Genomic DNA, 18,876 nt, shown 5'->3' with positions numbered 1-18,876 from the left:
AGAAAATATAGGAAATACAGATAAGCAAAAAGGAAAATAAAGTCACTTGTATTTCCAACATTAATATAATTACTGTTACCATTTTGTTGCATTTCCTTCCATATGTATATTATCTATTAATATTATTAATATATCAAATATACATATATATGACAAAAATAGATCATACTATGTTTTCTGTTTGTCCCCTGTGTTAGTCATCTATTGCTATGTGACAAAGCTTAGAGGCTTGACCTTTCAAGCATGTACTATGGTGATAAGAATGTTGTATCATACTGTCCTATATCTGGAACATATGCTAAAAGATATAAAATGATTTCTAAACTGATAATAATAAAATTTTATTTTACTAAATGCTTTTTTAAAAAAAGTAGTGGCTTGAAACAACAAACCTTTATTATCTCACACAGTTTCTATAGGACAGGAATTCAGAAGCAGCTTGGCTGGGTGGTCTGGTTTGATCTCTCCTGAGGTTGCAGTCAAGGTGTTGGCTGGGGCTGCATCATCTGAAGGCTTGACTGGGGCTGGTGGATCTGCTTCCACTGTGGTCCACTCAGATGCCTGGCAAGTTGGAGCTGCCTATTGGCAGGAGGACTCACTTCTTGGTGGACCTTCCCAGAGGACTTGAGTGTCCTCACAGTATGGCAGTTGGCTTCCCCCAAAAGTAATAATCCAAGAGAGAGCACAGCAGAAATTGCAATGTCTTTTCTGGCTTATCTTCCAAAGTCACACTTTATCATTTCTGCATTATCCTATTAGTTACACAGGCTAGACCTACTCAGCGTGGGATGAATACCAGAAGCAGGGCTCATTGGAGGCCACTTTGGAGGATGGCCACCACGTTCCCTTTAAATAGCATGTCACGAATACCTTTCCATGCCAATAGAAGCAGATCAATTTTACCATTTTTAATGACTGCATATGAGTGTAGCATAATTTATTTGCCTGTCCCCTGCAGTAGGATATTGGGTTGTGTCTCATTTTTTGATATGAATAATGTTGAATATCTGTCACTGGACTTGTCATATTATTTTCTTGCAATAAATGAAAAAGAAAATCAAGTCATGCCTGTCGATCAGCTCCTTGAGCAAGGGGCAGGGATACCCCTGGGACAAAGAGTAGGATCCCTTCTGACTCTGCTCTTCTGTCTCCCCATTGAACAGGGAGCTCACTATCTTCTGAGACATGCTAGCCCATTGCCATTGTTTTTTTAAAGAAAGTTCTAAACAGAAGCAATGTTCACCCATCCTCCTCAGGACAGCCCTTGAGACAGCGAAGACTCGAGTATGTCCTGGGCATCCCTCACGAGCCATGGTCTCTGAGGCCCTCCTCTTCCTGGCCCCTCCTCTCGGGACAGGTTCTGGACGGACTTGTGTATCCAAAATTCCTTGAAAGCAGGAACGTCCCCCTGCCACGCTCTCAGCTCTAGTGCAGTGCCAACACATTGGCTTCAGCCCTTCACCTACAGAGGAAGCACTGAGACAGGATAGGGTGGGTGCACGGGAGGGCTGGCATGGTGTGAGAGTCTGGGCCTGCGGGGTTAGCCAGTGCGGGGGATATTGCACCCCTTTCTGCCCTCACAGGTGCCAGTGAGTGCAAGTAGGAAAGAACGCTGGGGAAGGATGCATGTTGCCTAAAGTACAAGTTAGGCCTAAGGAGAGGGCACTGAGGGTCCAACCAAACACAAAGGGGGCCCATTTGCCTCAGCCCCAGCCTACATCCTGGCCCTCTGCTTCCACTCCCAGAGCACAGAGCTGGAGGGTTTAGATTCTCCTCACCTGTGCTGTATGCTTGGCCCTGGGAAAGGTCAAGCCCCCTTGAGCAACTGCGTCTTGGTGTGGCTGGTCCAGAAGGTGGCTCCCACGCCTACTCCAAGGCTCATACCAAGAGGTACGAGCCCTGCCCCCACGAGCAAACAGTGGCTCGGAGCCCGGGGCTGGATAGGTCAGGGACCTGTCACACGGGGTCTGGCGAGGCCATCTTCGCTCTATTTTGGGAAAGGGATCAATCGTGTCAAGGGCTTCCTCAGGGGTGACCATGCTGGCCACTGGCAGGAGAACCTGGCATTCTGACAAGGCCCCTCTGTACCCTGACCCACTTGCCAGCTCCGGCTAATTTTAGCAGGGTTCGGCAGGTGCCAGAAAGTTCAGGGTATGTGGGCGTCACTCCCAGGTAAGCCCAACGAGGTGACAGGGCCAGAGCCTGGGAGACATGGTCTGTGTCTGGATGGACGTGCCCAAAGAGAGCCCTAGGCCTAGAATTTACAGTCACAAAACCTCAGGATGACCTCCCAGTTTTTTGTTTGTTTTTGGTTCAAGGCATTTTGAGACAAGTCGATGATTTACAGTTGAAGAGTGCGTCCTGACTTTACTTGGGGAGATGTGTTGGGCACAGCCCTGGGGACCTCCACCTGCTCACAGAGGCCCCATGTGGCCGTGTGTGCACCGCCGAGCTAATCCCTTGGCCCCATTGGCTGGAAGGTTTGGACCTGGCCTTCCTACTACTGGCCTGCCCCCACCCCCAAAGGCCATGCAGACCCCTGGATTGTATGAATGTGCATTGGACCTCCCCACAGATGAAAATCCACCAGGGATCCCCATGACCTCCAAGAGCAAGTCCAAACCCTCCCCGGCACAGGCCAGGCCCTGTCAGTACCCCTCCCTGTCTTTGGGCATTTCAATGAGCACTGCCCCCAAGGGCAGGCCAGTGACTTCCCACCTGCACAAGTCCGAGGAATGGAGGACACACTGGCTGGCCCCACACTCCCTCCCCTCCCCCTGGGCAGCAATCCCGACCGGGTATTCCACAGGCATGACAGCTTGCCCTGTGGCCCTGTCAACCCTGACCCCACGTGGACCTCCTCTGCCCTTCCAGCCCTGCCCCTGACCCCATGGCAGTGGGCAGAGTATTTCAGCAGCCACCTGCCGGGCCCCCTCAGCACAGAAGCTCTGTGCTGTCTGCCGTCAGCAACTCTCTGGCCAGGCAGCCCTCGCCTGCCACAGGTGAGCCTCAGACTTCAGCGTCACAAGCAGGAGCACCTCTACCTCCCAAAACACCTGCCTCTTGTCCCCTCGGAGAGATGGCAGTGGATGCCACAAGAAGTGAGTTCCAGATAGCCTTGACTCTGGTAAGCGTCACTCCAAAGCCAGGGACTCTACATTGGAAGAGAGGTCCCCAGGGTGGCACGCTTGGTTTTGGAGATTACCCAAACCAAGGTTGGGGCAGGGATGGTGAGTGGATGCCGGACCCCTTGGAAGAAAGCACACAGGCCTCAGGGGTCCTGGCTACGGCAGCTATGCCTGCCACCGGCCCCTCTCCCCACTGCCCACTCTTCACTGTAGCTGTCTACTGTCCAGCCTCTTGGGAGTTCTAGGGAACTTGCTCCTGGGGCTGACAGTGACCAAGGACAGCAGTGTCTGGTGCCGGGCTTGGAGCTTTTATGGGGGGCAGCTGGCTGCCCAGTGCTGTCGGCTCTCAGGAGTTCTGTACAACAGTTCCAGGGGTTGGTGGATCAGGGATTCTTTCTCTGGAGAATGTGGGTGGCTGGCCCAGGGTCACTCACTACTATGTACACAGCCACCTGAGAGCCCAGGAATGGAAGAGGCCAGGCTGCAGCTGGACACATGGCTCAGAAATGGGCTCTGGAGCCCACGGGCCTGCAGCACTTGCCCAGGGGCTGCGCTGGCCCTTGGTCATGTCCTCTAGGCTGGCCCCCCATGCCCTCGGGTCTGTCAAATGCAGCACTAGAAGGTGTCCTTCCTTTTCACCATGGTCTGGGGGTGGGATCTCAAAGCACCGTTCACTGCGTAAAGGGGCTGGCGTCCTCCCAGCCGACTCTGCAGCCCTGCCTCGCCCCTCCCACTTTGCTGTCCAACTGTGCGACCAGTGACCATGTTCAGGCCTGTGGCTTCAGGACTGTCTCCATACTGATGGCTTCCAAATTTATGTCTCCAGCCAGACCCTCCCCTGGACCCTGGCCTCACATAGCCAAGTGCTACTTGGGATGACCCTCCTGTTGGTCGGCCCCGGCCAAGTTCCCGACTCCCCCACCCACCCGACCACACCTCATGAGCAGAGCCCCTCCTTCCCGACTCTTCCTTTCCTCTCACCCCACCCCAATCTGTGGGCAAACGTCACTTGTCACCTCCCTTTGGAATAAATCTGGACTCTCACCGGCCTTGCGCCAGGATCGTTGGGGCAGCCTGGCGCCCCGCTTCCTCCCCAAGACACTCCACTGTGGATGCCTCCAGGCCTCACTCCCTCCTGACCTCAGCGCAGGCTCCTGCCCCTGTCCCTGCTTCGTGCGCCTCCCCTGACCTGCCCCCAGCTTGATGATTCTTTCCTGCTGCTCCCGCAAGAAGGGCTGCTCCTGCTCTTGCTCTCGCTCTGCCCCTGTGCCCCACACCCCACGTCGTGCCCAGGTCGAGGTGGCCATCTACCAGGGACACGGGGTTCAGTTGCCCTGCAGGGAATGTGAGGAGTCCTCAGGCAGGAAAAGCCCAACATTTGGTTGTCACTGTGGGCCCTGATTACGTGTCCTCAGCGAGAGAAACCTCTGCCTCCCGGAGGCCGTGGGGTAGGGTAGGTTCCCTCTGCACTTTCTCCTCCCGAGGCCGCACCTGGGGGACCAGGCGGCACTCACATTTCCTAAGCTGCTTGAGGAAGTCCTGTGAGCCGGCACAGACACCCAGCACGGGGCTCGTCAGACAGACACTGTAGCAGGGGTCTGGACTCCGGGAACGGCTGGGGCCAGGCCCCGGAACCAGACAGGAGGCGCCTCGCTGGGTGTGGGGGAGGCTCAGAGCTGGTGCCTGGGTTCGAGCCCCAGCTCGTGCCCCCTGGCTCTGGGGGTTTGGGAAGGGTTTGTTCCTCTGTGTTCAGTTTCCTCACTTGTGAGAAATAGAGATAATGACGGTACCCGTGTTCCTGGGTGACTGTAGGAATGACGAGGGGGTAGTGCCCAGAGTGGGCCTGGCCCACAGGAAGCGGGGGTCGGCTTCAGTCCCTGCTCCTGGAGGTGTCCAGGGGGTGTGTGAGGCAGACATGATGTGATCCCCAAGGCTGTGAGACCAAGCCAGGTCAGAGCTCCCGCCTGTGGGACTGCACACCCACCAAGCGCCAGGAGCGCGGGCGTCTGCAGGCCCCAGTGCGCCCTGAGGAAGAGGCTTGTGCCCCCACGGACAAGGCTCGCCTTGGGAGGACGCTCCCTTTGAGCGGTGAATCCCCAGGTCTGCCTGTGGTTGCAGCCTCAGAACCTTGCAGCACCTGTCCTCCCACCTGTGCCCACCGGGAAGCGTATGTGTGTGACGAGTCCCTACGGCCCCTGTGACGTGGACAGGGCAGGGGGACCCTGCAGCACCTGGCTAGGGCAGTGCACAGTATGAGGCGACTCCAGCCAGCTGCCACCAGTGCTGGGAACACGCTCCCCCACCCAACACACCCTGCCTCCCTATAGCTCCAGGGAGAACGCAGACCTATTTTTATAGAAATCCAGATTTTTCTATAAAAGTGTCTCTATTTTAAATAGATTTTAAATGTTGGCAGCAAATGTAAGCTTTTGAAAATGTTATACAGGACTAATCGGATCCACAGGCCAGATGCAACTTTATTTACAGAAATGGGATCAGGTCACCAGAGTAGGGCCAGCCAGGAAAAAACATAAAAAAGGAAGAAATGCGATCAGGTCCTGGCTAAGGTCCCATCCCACTCTGTCACTTACGCCCAGACAGGCCTCACGGGGCGGGCCCTACCTCCCTCACTGCACAGGCCCCTCAGGCCACACAGGCCTTGTGCTACGTGCTGGTGGCCCACTGGTGGATACAGGGTCCTCACTGTTGCAGTGGGGGCAGCCTCCTGTGAACCTTGTGAAATGCTTGCAGGACTCTTTCTGCAGAACAGATTCTTAGGAGAGAAATTGCTAGATCAAAATTAAATATTGATAGAAACTCCAAATTGCCCTCTGAACAGGTGGTATCAGCTTGACGTCATGCCATGCCCAGGATTCCTCAGGGGGCACTGTCTGGGCTAGAACCGGCAGAGCTGGGACATCATCCAATTGGTGGCAGGGCCCCACACGGGCCTGGGTGCAGACGGTGAAGACTGGAGCCTCCCCCGCAGTTTGTAGGGCCCTACGGGCCCCAGCGCCTGTGATAACAGAAACAACAGCCAGCATTTCTTTCGTTCTTACTGTGTCCCTGCAGGGGCTGGGCCAGCTCTCCCCACAGCCCTTCGAGGGAGGGCCACTCAAGGGCCCTCGTCTGACAATGTAGCCATGCTCTGCCTGGGCACAGGCTCCACACCATTGTCCTCCCCTGAGACCTCAGACTGAAGTGTTGGCTCCTCCCATGAAAAGCCTTGGGCCTAAGGCCATAGTCAAGGCCCATGGCCACCAGGTTGGCCTGCCAGGACAGAGGGCCAGGCATGGAGCCCAGTGGGCCTACGGGCTGGACTCTTGCAAGATCAGTGTCACTTTCGTTAAGAGCCCACAGATGTCTTATAATTGGGTCCCTCTGAACAGTTTCATCTTAGAAGAGATGCCAGGCAGGCTGGTGAGGACTTCCTGCCAGGAGTCCCCACGCATGTGGCCCTGGGCACTGGCCCCACCGCAGCATGCTGGCTGCATGTCCTGCACAAGTGACTTCTGTAAGCCTTTCCTTGTCTGCAAGATGGTGGCACCTCCTCCCCAGTGCTGCTGGGACAAGGGTGTAGGGTGCGAGGCAGCTGTGGACAGCACCCAGCTCGGGGCCTGACATATGGAGGAATTCAGCAAATGTTAAATGTTATTACACTTAGTTCCTGGCATATTCTATATTGGCAAGCGTAGGAAAGAAAGACAGGAGGCAAAGGTCACAGCTGTGGGCCTTTGAGGATGCTTGGATTGTTCTACAGAGCGCTGGGGATGTCCCCAGGGGTGTGTTCTGCAGGGACAGGTGGGGAGGGCTGCACTCCCACCCCACTGTCTGAACAGCTCCTGCTCGGACAACACGAGTGTTTGATTCTGTGTCTTCTGTCACAGACTTTGTCAGCCCCATCCCTTTCTGACCTTCCCTGGATTGAATTTTACATATGGGGCCTCGCCTCGTTAAGAGAAGTAGTTCTTAACTAAGGATCTATACCCATTAGGAATGCTTTGGACTGCAGGAAACCAAACAGCTGACGACCTGCGGCCTCAGCAGTTAGCATTTGCTCCCACACCTCGCACGTGGAGGCAGGTGGATCTGGCATCAATCTCTCTTCTCTGCCATCCATAGTTTGCTAACAGCTTTTTCCCTACAGCCTTGTCTCCTCGTGGTTGCAAGACGGCTGTTGCAGGGCCAGTCGTCACGTCCTTATACAGCTGTGTTTACAATTTAGGAGGCACTGAAGCTCCCCCACTACTAAAATCAGGCTTCCCTTCAGCTGCATTGGCCAGGACTGGGTCACATGCCCAGCTCTAGACCTACCACCAACAACAGAGGATAGAATTGCTGTGCTTGGCTTAGCACAGCCATAGTTTAATGTCCCCCCACTCTCTGCAAGGCAACAAAATCTGGGTTCTAAAAACTAAGTAGAGGCAGAAGGCTGTGCTGCCTCCCAGCTGGAATTCAGAGCATCTCCAACGCCCGAGCTTATGCGGGAGACTGTGGGCAAAAGAGTGTGAGTTTTTGTAAAGAGTGGATCCAGCAGCTTTTATCAGAGTATCTTTCATTTTCAAGAAATGAAATATGGGAAAAAAAAGAAATATGGTTCAAAAGGAAAATATCTTTATGATTATCTTTCTTACCAGTGCCCAGAGATAACCGGTGTATCAACACGGCCTTTTCTCCGTGCATATGCGCTGCTGTGCCAAGGGCACAGACACACGGCTGTCTACCTACAGGGTCCAGCTTGCTGGGGACACAGGGACAGAGCCACAGCTACATTCAAGGCCCGTTCTCACGCCACCATGTGCAGGGCAAGCTGCCACACCACAGGCCGTCCGTACTCATGGGAATGGCAGTATCAAAGCTAAACTTCGTGTGCACGGACCTCTCTCCCGTCAACGCATAGAGACCCTCCACCCTCTGCGGCCTCAGAGGGTCCACGCTATGGGTGGCCTTAGTTAGCAGACACCTCCTGATAGATGGCAGTGTTCATTCCTGGCTAGGCCCTTACGCACGCTTGTGCAGACTGGCCTGTTATTTCCTGGCATAGGTCCCAGTAGAATGACCGGATCTTTCAGACAGTGATGCCAGCTGCCCGGCGCCCTCCAGCCCCAGCTCACCAGCCTTCCCTGTGGGCCCCTTCCTCTCCCCTTGTCCCAGTGGGAGGGACAAATGGAGGCATTACAAGACATTGTGCCATAAGAATATTGACAGGGACAGAAGCCACTCTGCCCTCTGCCCCTCATCCCTCCAAATATATCCCAGGCTAAATTTGTTGAATTTTTGAATCTTGGAATTCAGCTCTTCTGACTTTTTAGCTGGTTTTAACTGTGGTGAATAGTTTGATGGGTCATCCTGAACTTGGAGTCAGAGGACAAAAGAAAACTCAAGGCTAGACTGGGCACGGTGGCTCACGCCTGTAATCCTAGCACTTTGGGAGGCCGAGGCGGGAGGATCGCTTGAGCTCAGGAGTTTGAGACCAGCCTGAGCAACAGTGAGACCCCAGTCTCTATCTTAAAAAAAAAAAAAAGAAAAGAAAAGAAAACCCAAGGTGCGTGGGAGAGACGCCCGTGAGACCCTTGGTGTGTGGGCGTCTGTGACAGCCCCACCCGGCCGCAGCTCCCATCGCCCTCCTGTGCAGGTGGAGCAGATCCTGGCGGAGTTCCAGCTGCAGGAGGAGGACCTGAAGAAAGTCATGAGGCGGATGCAGAAGGAGATGGACCGTGGCCTGAAGCTCGAGACCCACGAGGAGGCCAGTGTGAAGATGCTGCCCACCTATGTGCGCTCCACCCCAGAAGGCTCAGGTATGGCAGGGACAGGACCCACACAGGGACTGGCTCCTCATCCAAGGCAGCTGTGGGCCAGGCCCCACCCTGGGGCGGCACTCTAGGCACTTCCAAACCAGGCTGTCCCCAGCCTCCCTGGCATGGGATCCCTGGGGTGCGATAAAGTCTCACCCTTGGCTCCTGTGGTCCAGCCCTGGGGCACTCAGGCCCACCTAGAGCCGGCGAGCCTCAGGAAAAATGGCCTTCTTCATCTTGCTGCGCCCCTTGGTCACTTAGGGGACCCCTCCCCCAGCCCAGCCTGAGTCCGGGCCATTGCACCAGGTCTCAGTTGATCCCTGGACTCCAGGTGACCCAGTCCAAGGCCAGGATTTCCCATTGGCTTTTCCCCAGTTTCCTTTTGACCCCTTGACAGTTTGCTCTGGTGTCCCCCAGATGTCTGGCAATGGCAGCCCCTTGCCCACTTCCCTTGGTCCCCCCATACCTTCCCCTCCTCCTCTCTCTGGTCTCCCAGGGGCTGGCCACCCAGGTCCCACTCAGCCCAGGGCCTGTCAGTCAGTGCCCATGATGCACTTCTCCCTGTGCCTGCAGAAGTTGGGGACTTCCTCTCCCTGGACCTGGGCGGCACCAACTTCAGGGTGATGCTGGTTAAGGTGGGGGAGGGCGAGGCAGGGCAGTGGAGCGTGAAGACCAAGCACCAGATGTACTCCATCCCCGAGGACGCCATGACGGGCACCGCTGAGATGGTGAGCAGCTTAGTGGGCCAGGGACGAGGGGTGGGGGGCTGAGGCCGTCTAGGATCTCAGGGCTCGGCTAGTCCATCCACCAGAGGCAGGGGGAGCTGTGGGCAGGAGGACCCCCAGCCTCCAAGCACCCAGGAAGGCAGCTCAGAGGCCTAGGTGGGTAGGCCAGGTGTGGCTGATGTGCCCCAAGTCCCACAGTCACCATCTGGCCAGCACTGGGAGGGGTCAGTGGTAGAAGAAGCCCCAGCCAGTCACACCCTGTCCAATTTCCCAGAGGAAAAGCTGGGAGGTAAAGACAGAAATGTGACGGGGCAGCCAGGAGAATGTGCTCGTCCAGCCTCACGCAGCCCGTGCAGTCCACCCCTTCCTGGGGCTGCCCTTGCCCTCCGCCAGCATGGAAAGTGGGGTGGCAGCAATTGCAGGATGAGCGAGGCAGCAAGGACCCCTGACCATGGGGAGGACAGGAGGTGGAGGGCATAGAATGAACCCTGGGGGGAGGCCGGCAAGGCCGGAGTCCCAGCTGACTCCCAGAGGGGTAGAGTTTCAAGGCAGGAGGCTGGTGGTGCCGCCCGTCCCCACACACCTGCAGCTTGCTGGTCTGCCCGTCAGGCCGGGCAGGAATTAAGGCAGAGGAATGATGTGGGTCTCGATGCTCGGCAGGGAGCTTGGTCAATTGGCAGAGCACTCGGCAGTGGGCGTGGACAAGCACATGTGGGGGCAGTGGGGGCTGGACTTTGGCAGGGGTGGGGCAGCCAGGACACCTGGAAGTAGCAAAGCAGACCCCAGGTGCTGGAGACAGAAATTGCAGTTATGGCCACGGATGTGCGTCCAGCTGGAGCCTCAGGGACAGCCAGCCAGGCCTGAGGCTGGACCCCATCGGGCCAGCTGGGGGTGCTGGGGACCAGCCTACCCTGTGTCACTCTGTCCCTGGAGCTGCTGGCAGCAGGGCTCTGGCACCAGGGGAGGCTCAGGCCTGAGCCTCCAACAAGCAGCTGTGGAAGAGGAGAGGGGAACTGTGGACAGGCCGCCGTTCAGTGGTGGGCATAGAGGCCAGTGCTTTCCTGGGGCCTGGTGGCTCAGCAACTCCCCATCACCTCGGTCGTGGCCCCAGGGAGGGCTGCTGGCCGGCCCAGCCCCGTGGCCTAATGGCCACCTTGGTGTGCGTCTTCCAGCTTTTTGACTACATCTCTGAGTGCATCTCTGACTTCCTGGACAAGCATCAGATGAAGCACAAGAAGCTGCCCCTGGGCTTCACCTTCTCCTTTCCCGTGAGACACGAAGACATCGACAAGGTGGGCCAGGGAGAGGCACGGAAGGCAGACAAATGGAGGGAGGTGCACCCAGAGGAACCCCACCTTCAAGTGCAGCCCCCCACACACCGCGAGTGGAAGGAGCCCAAACTCCAAAGGGAGATCTGGATTCAGATTGTGGCCCATCACTGTGAGGCTTTGGAAAAAAGCATAATATTAGCTGCTTCTTACTGTGTGCCCCAAGCCTCCGCACAGCCCCGTGAGGCACGTGCTGTGGTCATCCCGCTACAGTGGGAAGTGGCAGCTCAAACTCAGGCAGCCGGGCTCAGGCTCACCCACAGACCACGGGGACACCACACTGCCTCTGGCTGAGTCAGAAATGCGAAAGGACTGCGATTGTACCCTACTTGCAAGCTAGCAAGGTAGCCTGCCACTTACATCTACATACATGCACAGGTACATTATACATGTGCATGCGTGACACGTGAGACCTCTGGGTCAGAGACAAAGCTAGGTCATCGCTCATGGCAAAAGCAGCAGCCCAAGCAACATCTGTGGTTTTCCAGGCCCCAGTGCTCACAGAGATGCCATGAGGGCAAAGTGGCACTTTCACATGCAGTGGGGTGTGTGCAGCAGAGAAACCCTGATCTTATGGAGAGCTTCTCCCCTTGGGACCTGTCTTTTTACTCTGCAATGACGTCTCAAATACTCTTAACTTGGCTGGGACTCAGCCCTGCAGAAACATGAAATATTCGCGGAGAATCGTCCCCAACACCTCTAAAAGCTATCAGCCTGCTCTGAGCGTGTTTCCTCAGCTGTAAAGTGGGCTGCATATTCCTGTGGCCCTACCCAGGAGCTGGTGAAGGGCCCTGCCCCAGTGTGAGTCGGCAGCCATAAGGCCCTCCTCTTCCCACAGGGCATCCTGCTCAACTGGACCAAGGGCTTCAAGGCCTCGGGAGCAGAAGGGAACAACATCGTAGGGCTTCTGCGAGACGCCATCAAACGGAGAGGGGTGAGGGGGTGCCTGTGTCTGCGCAGGGGCTTCCCTGGGCCCCCCACCCCAGTACTACCAGCCTTTCTCCCTACCCCCATCACTGCAGCCTCTATGCTTCTTGGCAGGACTTTGAGATGGACGTGGTGGCGATGGTCAACGACACAGTGGCCACAATGATCTCCTGCTACTACGAAGACCGCCAGTGCGAGGTCGGCATGATTGTGGGTAAGGGCTTCTTGCACCCCTGACCCTTCCAGACTGCTGAGGTTCCCCGTGTTCAGAAGGCTGCGCAGGGGCCCTGAGGGGTGAGGGCCAAAGTACCTAACAACTGGTGATGTCAGAGCAGGGCCTGGTACTGGAGCCCAGGTGGTCTTGGGGTGCTGAGATGCAGGCACTGCTCAGTGGTGGGAAGCATTCCGACGCGGATGCAGCATGACCGCATCAGATGGCACGCCAGCTGCATATCTGCCTGGCCCATCAGGATTTAACTAAAACACTTTATCTGGTAAATTGGCCAAACTGGAAAGACGTGTCCAAGTGGAAAAGAATATACAAAAATGGCGCCATCCCTTCCTGGATGGCCTTACCTGGACCTGCCCCTGCCCCTGCCCAAAGTGAAGGCAGGTAGCAGAAAAGGGAGCAGCATCCCTTCCCTCCCAGCAGAGGGGTCTCCCACACCAACGTCAGGCCTTTCTCAGAAGTTCCTGGGGTTGTCATAACGAGCCTCTACTGAGGAGCGATCCAGTTAGATCAGTTATCTGCTGTGCACACAGCATGTGGGTATTTTTCTGGACTCTGGGCCCTGGGTACCCAGAAAGTCAGTGTTAAAGCTGTTTGTTTTTATGGGCCCTTCAGAGCCAACTCTGAAAGTTTATCTATTTGTGTTCTTACCCATTCAGAATTGTATTCCACTCCCTAAAAAATAGAATATATGTGTTTTCTTAATATATTGTACACATGTATACCTATGCATACATGTAACACAAACATACATACACACACATCTTCTACGCTCCAGCCTGACCTTGCTTTGTTGCATGTCTTGTTTCCTACTTTTATTACTTCCATTCTCACCTTTCGGAGGGAAAGTTGTCTTTAAGTCCAACATCTAAACGTGAACCCCAGTGTCCCTAGCTGTGCTCCCTCTGCCCTCGCAGCCCTCTCCTCCGCAGCTGCCTGTGGCTCCCCAAGACACCTTGACATTGAATTCTCACCAGGCCATGTCACAGCCACTCGTCCCAGGCATACACCTCCAAGAGCAGAGGTGGCAAAGGGTGGCTCATGTTCACCCCAAACACTCTTGGTGACCCTGTTCAATGTTTAAAAACATGTTTCTAATAATTACCAAGATCTAAAATTTGGGAGAATTCACATCAAAGTCTGGATTTCTGGGGATTTTTGTGGGGTTTGTTGTTGTTGTTTTTGTTGTTCACAAAATGCTGGAAGGCTGGGCATCACTGGGCCCTGATTCCTACCCAGGAGCTTGACTGACTGGCATTTGAGTTGCTGTCCCTGATGGCTTCATGTGTATGCAGCCCATACAGGTGGCTGGTTTGATGCTCTGCTGTCACCATTTTGAAACTGTTAATAGTTTATGAACAAAGGACTCCACATTATCACTCTGCACAGAGCCCAGCAAATTATAAATTCCATATCTGGTCCTGCCTGCGGTAGCCTCTGGGCTGCTCCCAAGGGCCCACTCTATGCCTTAGTCACCTTGGGCTGCCCCCCAAACATGGCTCAGGACAAAGTAGCTCAAACACATGCATGGAAAGTGCCAGAAAACAAGGGTGGTGCATAGACAAGAAAAAACATAACATCCCACTCCCATCACTTTGATACATGCCGTCCCTGCATCCTCTCAACAGCCAGGTAACAGGTGGGGTAGGTGTTACCATCCTCTCTCAGGGAAGGGACCAGCCCGGAGAACTCGCCCATCTACCCCCAGCCACACAGCCAAACCAGGTGTTCCAGCCCCAGGGAGCGCCCCCTGTCCATTGCTCCAGGCAACACAGAGAGACCCTCCACACCAGCATTGGGGGGCGCAAGAGAAGGGGGGAAGGGGGCCTCCTGCCGGCAGGAACCGGGCCCTACGGGGGGCTCCCCAGGGAAGTGCAGCTCATGAGCGCCCCGCCCCCACCAGGCACAGGCTGCAACGCCTGCTACATGGAGGAGATGCAGAACGTGGAGCTGGTGGAAGGGGATGAGGGCCGCATGTGCGTCAACACCGAGTGGGGCGCCTTCGGGGACTCGGGAGAGCTGGACGAGTTCCTGCTGGAGTATGACCGCCTGGTGGACGAGAGCTCCGCGAACCCCGGTCAGCAGCTGTAAGGACCCCCCGCCCCCCCAGCCCGGGCCCTGGGCCGCTCTGGCACAGCAGCAGATGGGAGCCCAGCCCCCACAGATAATGGGCTTGTTTTTAAACAGCTCTGGAGAAAAGCAAACTGGCCTTTCGTAAGCTCTGTCCCCTTAGCTCTGTGAACGCTTAGTCCACGGTTGTTACAGCCTTTCCCCTTCCGACAGGTGATCTTGGGCAGAGAGCAGGCTCTGAGACGCCCCAGCAAGATGTCTGGGTTTAACCCGTAGGTCCCCAAAGTACGTATCTGTCCACGTTCCCAGAATACATATTAGTCTTTGTGGAATGCCGCGGGCTGGCAGACGCGGCTTGGGAACCAACAGGCACAGAGCTTGTCATTAATCCTGGCTGTCATGTGTTAACCATCTACTACGTGCTAGGCCTGTGTTAGTTAATTTATTAGTTTCCATTAGGTCAGTGGTATTAAATGTAAACGAAAATACAGAGGCTCACAGATTAAGCAAAAATGTGCCCACTCCGTGGTGCTCGCTTAGGCTGGGCACTAACCCTCGGAGCCTTAGTTTCCCCGACCATAACTGGCCGATGGGGACAGCAGCCCCTAACATGGCTGTAGGAAGACTAAAGATACAGGCCGCATGCTCAGCGCAGAGCCAGGTACGAGGATGGTTTCAGCGGAACTGGGCGGGGTCTTCGGACTCTCTGTCCCTTTCCTAAACTGGGCCCAGCTCCAGGCCGAACGTGCACGTTCCCAATCCCTGAAGTTTCAAAAGCCACGTTTTCTAAATGAGGGAAAAGACGTGAACCCAGGTCCTTGGGCAACGGGGGTGGGGGTTGGGGGTGGGAGTGGAGGTGGGGGTGAGGGCGGGGGTGAGGGGAGTCACAGCGCCCCACGTGGCCGCCTCGTGACCTCAAGGGGGCAGTGGGAGCCGGCTCCTGGCCTCCACCTGTGTGCGGGCCCTCCCCCGCGGGCCTGCTGGCATAACCCCGCGCCCTGTGTCCAGGTACGAGAAGCTCATCGGCGGCAAGTACATGGGCGAGCTGGTGCGGCTCGTGCTGCTCAGGCTAGCGGACGAGAACTTGCTCTTCCACGGGGAGGCCTCGGAGCAGCTTCGCACGCGCGGCGCCTTCGAGACGCGCTTCGTGTCGCAGGTGGAGAGGTGCGCAGGCGCGGGGCGGGCCTCGGGGCGAGGACGCCAAGGGCAGGGGCAGGGGCACAGGCCGATCCCAGGGCAAGGCGGAATCCCAGGCCCGGGACGCAGGGGCAGGAAACGAGGGACCCGGGCGGGCTCCGGGCTCAGGTGGCAGGGGGCGATGTCCCGGGTGGGAATGGTTCCATGGGCAGGGCGCAGGAGGCGGGGTCCTGGGCTGCGACGTAAAGGGCAGGGGCTAGGGGGAGCAGTCGTCCGAGAAGCAGACCCCATCCTCGCGTCCCCTCCCCAGCTTCCCACCTGGTGGGGACACAGTCTGACTTCATCCACGCACAGCCCCGAGGGCGGCATTGGGGAGACAGTGCTGATGTTAGAGCAGAGACCCTGGGCTTGGAGGGGGCAGTGCTAACCAGGTTACTGCTGGCCTCCCGCGGCAGCGGGACCCGCTCCCCTCCCGAGCCCGAGCCCCAAACGCTTTGGCTGGGTGAGGTGAGCAGGGTCGCCCGCATTTCTCCAGGGAGAGGCCCCGGCTCAGCCAGGGGAGGAGGCCGCGGCCGGGGGGACGGCTCGCCGGGGCCTCTCGCTGGAGAAGCGGAGGCCGTCGCTGGCGGGCACGGGCTGGAGGTGCGACCCTCAGCGCCGGCCCTATCCCCTCCCGCCCCGCAGCGACTCGGGCGACTGCAAGCAGATCCACAACATCCTGAGCACGCTGGGGCTGCGACCCTCGGCCGCGGACTGCGACATCGTGCGCCGCGTCTGTGAGAGCGTGTCCACGCGCGCCGCGCACATGTGCTCGGCCGGGCTGGCTGGCGTCATCAACCGCATGCGCGAGAGCCGCAGCGAGGACGTGATGCGCATCACCGTGGGCGTGGACGGCTCGGTGTACAAGCTGCACCCCAGGTGAGCCCCGCTCTGCCCGCCTGCCCTGCCCCTGCTACGCGAGGCCCACGCTCCGAGAGTCCCTGTGGCTCCCAGCTCTGGGGAGAGCGACCCTCTTCTCCTAGTCCCCCTTGGCCTAGATGCTGGGAAAGGGTCAGCTGCGTTCAAGGCTCCGGGTAATGGCTATGGAGTATGGGCAGGGGTGAGGTCTGGGAGGGCAGGGAGGAGGGACAGCAGCCCTTTTTCCCTGCTGCCCAGCTTCAAGGAGCGGTTCCACGCCAGCGTGCGCAGGTTGACGCCCAGCTGCGAGATCACCTTCATCGAGTCGGAGGAGGGCAGTGGCCGGGGCGCGGCCCTGGTCTCGGCGGTGGCCTGTAAGAAGGCCTGCATGCTGGGCCAGTAAGAGCAGAGGCCGCAGGGACAGGGAGGAGGCCACGGCCCACCCCATGGGGACAGCTCTCCCCACAGGTACTCCCAGCGTGGCAGGGGCAGGAGGAACCCTGGATGCTTCCATCCCGCTGGGGAACCCAGGAACCGAGCAGTCCGACAGCCCTAGGCCCTAACTGGGGCAGGGGGCTGGGAGCACAGGAACAGACTCCCCCCGCTCCTCTCCTTTCTTGCTGGAATCAACTAGCCAGAAGGGAGTTGCTCACTCAGGACATTTTTGCATCTCCACGCTGCCTGCCTCTCAGAGCTGCTGGCCTGGCCTGGGCCCTGGCTTTCGGAAGGTGGTGCCCTCTGGACCCTGCTGTGGCCTGATTTTCCTGGGAACTCTCCTGTGTGGGGAGGCAGCTCCAGCAGCTTGGCCAGACCTGGGCCCCACAGGACAGCCAGGGGCAGCTGATCACCCAGGCCTGGCTGTTTTCTTGCCCATGGCTCAGGAGGCCCAGGAAGCAATAGGAGAAGGCTCCATGGAGGAGGTGTCCCAGACTATGGGTACCCCTAGAGACCTTTTCCCTCGCATACCCCCCTCCCTGAGTGGTTTGTGCTTCTGGGATGAACCCTCACAGCAGGTGACAGAGATAGAGCCCCCAAGCTCCTGCCCCAAGGGGCCCATGACGGGGACGAGGACCAGCCCAGCACCAGCAGGAGCCCCCTACTTGCTTCCACAGGCCAGGTGGCATCTTCAGCTCCCACGGCACTGGCCCAGGAAGAAATCCTGAGCAGCATTCAGCACACCCCCAAGGGACCACCCAAGGCCCTCTCTCTTGTCCTCGCCAGACCTCTCCTATGCCATGCCACCTTCCCACAGTTGGGAATGGACTGTGTGGGTTTTTTAATTAAAAATTTTAAAAGTTTAAACATGGCCTGTCTACCATTCTTTGACCTCTATGCATAAGGGCTGTGGGGACAACATAGAAAGAGACATCCTCATGTGCATGCAGACACTTCTGTAGGCCAAGGTATGTCTTGGGATTTGCCATCCCTTCTGGCCAGCAGTACCCAGAAGACTGTGAAGAGTGACAGACCAGGCTATAGGAATAGGAATGGGGTGACATGGGGGTCAGAGGTACTGGACAGCACACTGCCTGGCCCAGGCCCCTGCTTGCCTGCCCATGGGATGTGTGCAGAGGGAGTGCCAGGTCAGGTGCTGCTGGGTGGTGGTGGGGAGGGTCCCCCTGCAGGTATGTCTCAGCAGGATCCTGTCCCCTCAGAGCCACTTAGGTTATGACAGTGAGTAGGGGGCCAGGGATACAAGATGTCACAGGATTTCTAAGTTCCCTCCACATGCTCCTGTAGGGGACATGCCTGTTTAGAGTTAGCCAAGCATAGGGCCTAATGCCATCTTTATGCAGCATAAACACCGTTAATATAAATGCATAGTTGTGTGATTATAATGCACATCCATTTTTCAATGAGAGAAAGTATGCCCAGCCAATCAGGAGCAACTGCATTTTCTTTCATTCAGAACTTAACCCAAAATTGTGATTTTGGAAAGTCCCTTCCCCCTTCAGACCTCTCATTTTCTGGTACTTCACATGTGGAATGGCTTCAGCTCTTCCCTGCACTCTTGAGTGTAATCATTGTAAGTTGGTGCAAGCGTCTTATTCATTGTCAGTACCGTTGTCCTCGTGTTGGAGCTTTCATATATTAGAGGACATTTCAATATAAACCGCTTTCTATTTCCTTTATATTACAATGTAGGGCATGGTATGGTTTTTTAAAAATTATTTGTATAGGTCTGAATGGGAATGAATGAGTTGAAATAAATGAAATGAATTTCTTTTCCAGACAGTAAAGGAGGTGTCATAAAACACTTGCTATACACATGGGGCTGAGGTTCTGACCGATGAGAGCCCCTGTGCAGCCAGCCGCTGGCAGCCGCGGGCCTGGCCGCTGTAGAGGGGCGGCAGGAGGGGGCAAACTTGCATATCTGGGTTGTGGGTGGCAGCCAGTGAGCCCAGCCTGGGAGCAGGGGGTCACTCCTGCTGTCTCCCCTGCTTCCCCAGCTCCTTAGGGGCCCATGTTCTAGAGGAGCTGCTCTAGAACAGCAGAGAGCGCCTGGGCTCTTGTTCTGTCATTCAGCACCATCTTCAGGGGGTCCAAGAGGATGCTTGGGGTTCAGGCTGCTTCAAAAGCTTCGTGCAAAACAGCATCACACAGGTCTGCCCGTTGGCCAGGGCACCAGGCCCTCTGTGG

The 18,876-nt window shown here is 56.7% G+C and overlaps 1 protein-coding gene across 2 annotated transcripts; it reads left to right on the top strand.

The window, feature by feature from the left end:
* The first annotated feature begins 3,079 nt into the window (after positions 1-3,079).
* On the top strand, positions 3,080-17,528 carry GCK (glucokinase). 2 transcript variants are annotated; one of them, XM_045565190.1, is made up of 10 exons: positions 3,080-3,127; positions 8,764-8,926; positions 9,497-9,651; positions 10,821-10,940; positions 11,815-11,910; positions 12,018-12,117; positions 14,036-14,219; positions 15,211-15,366; positions 16,024-16,257; positions 16,495-17,528. In XM_045565190.1, the coding sequence occupies exons 1-10, from the start codon at positions 3,080-3,082 to the stop codon at positions 16,637-16,639; spliced, it is 1,401 nt and encodes a 466-aa protein (XP_045421146.1). In that variant the 3' UTR covers positions 16,640-17,528. The 2 variants fall into 2 exon arrangements, with proteins under 2 accessions (XP_045421146.1, XP_045421147.1); XM_045565191.1 differs by lacking the exons at positions 3,080-3,127; positions 8,764-8,926; positions 9,497-9,651; ... (1 more) ...; positions 11,815-11,910; positions 12,018-12,117 and having other exon boundaries at positions 14,144-14,209.
* The last annotated feature ends 1,348 nt before the right edge of the window (positions 17,529-18,876 follow it).

This window comes from Lemur catta, chromosome 11 (assembly GCF_020740605.2).
Source record: "Lemur catta isolate mLemCat1 chromosome 11, mLemCat1.pri, whole genome shotgun sequence".
Classification (NCBI taxonomy): domain Eukaryota; kingdom Metazoa; phylum Chordata; class Mammalia; order Primates; family Lemuridae; genus Lemur; species Lemur catta.
Note: the sequence above shows the minus strand (reverse complement) of the source record. Positions and strands in the feature narration are given on the sequence as shown.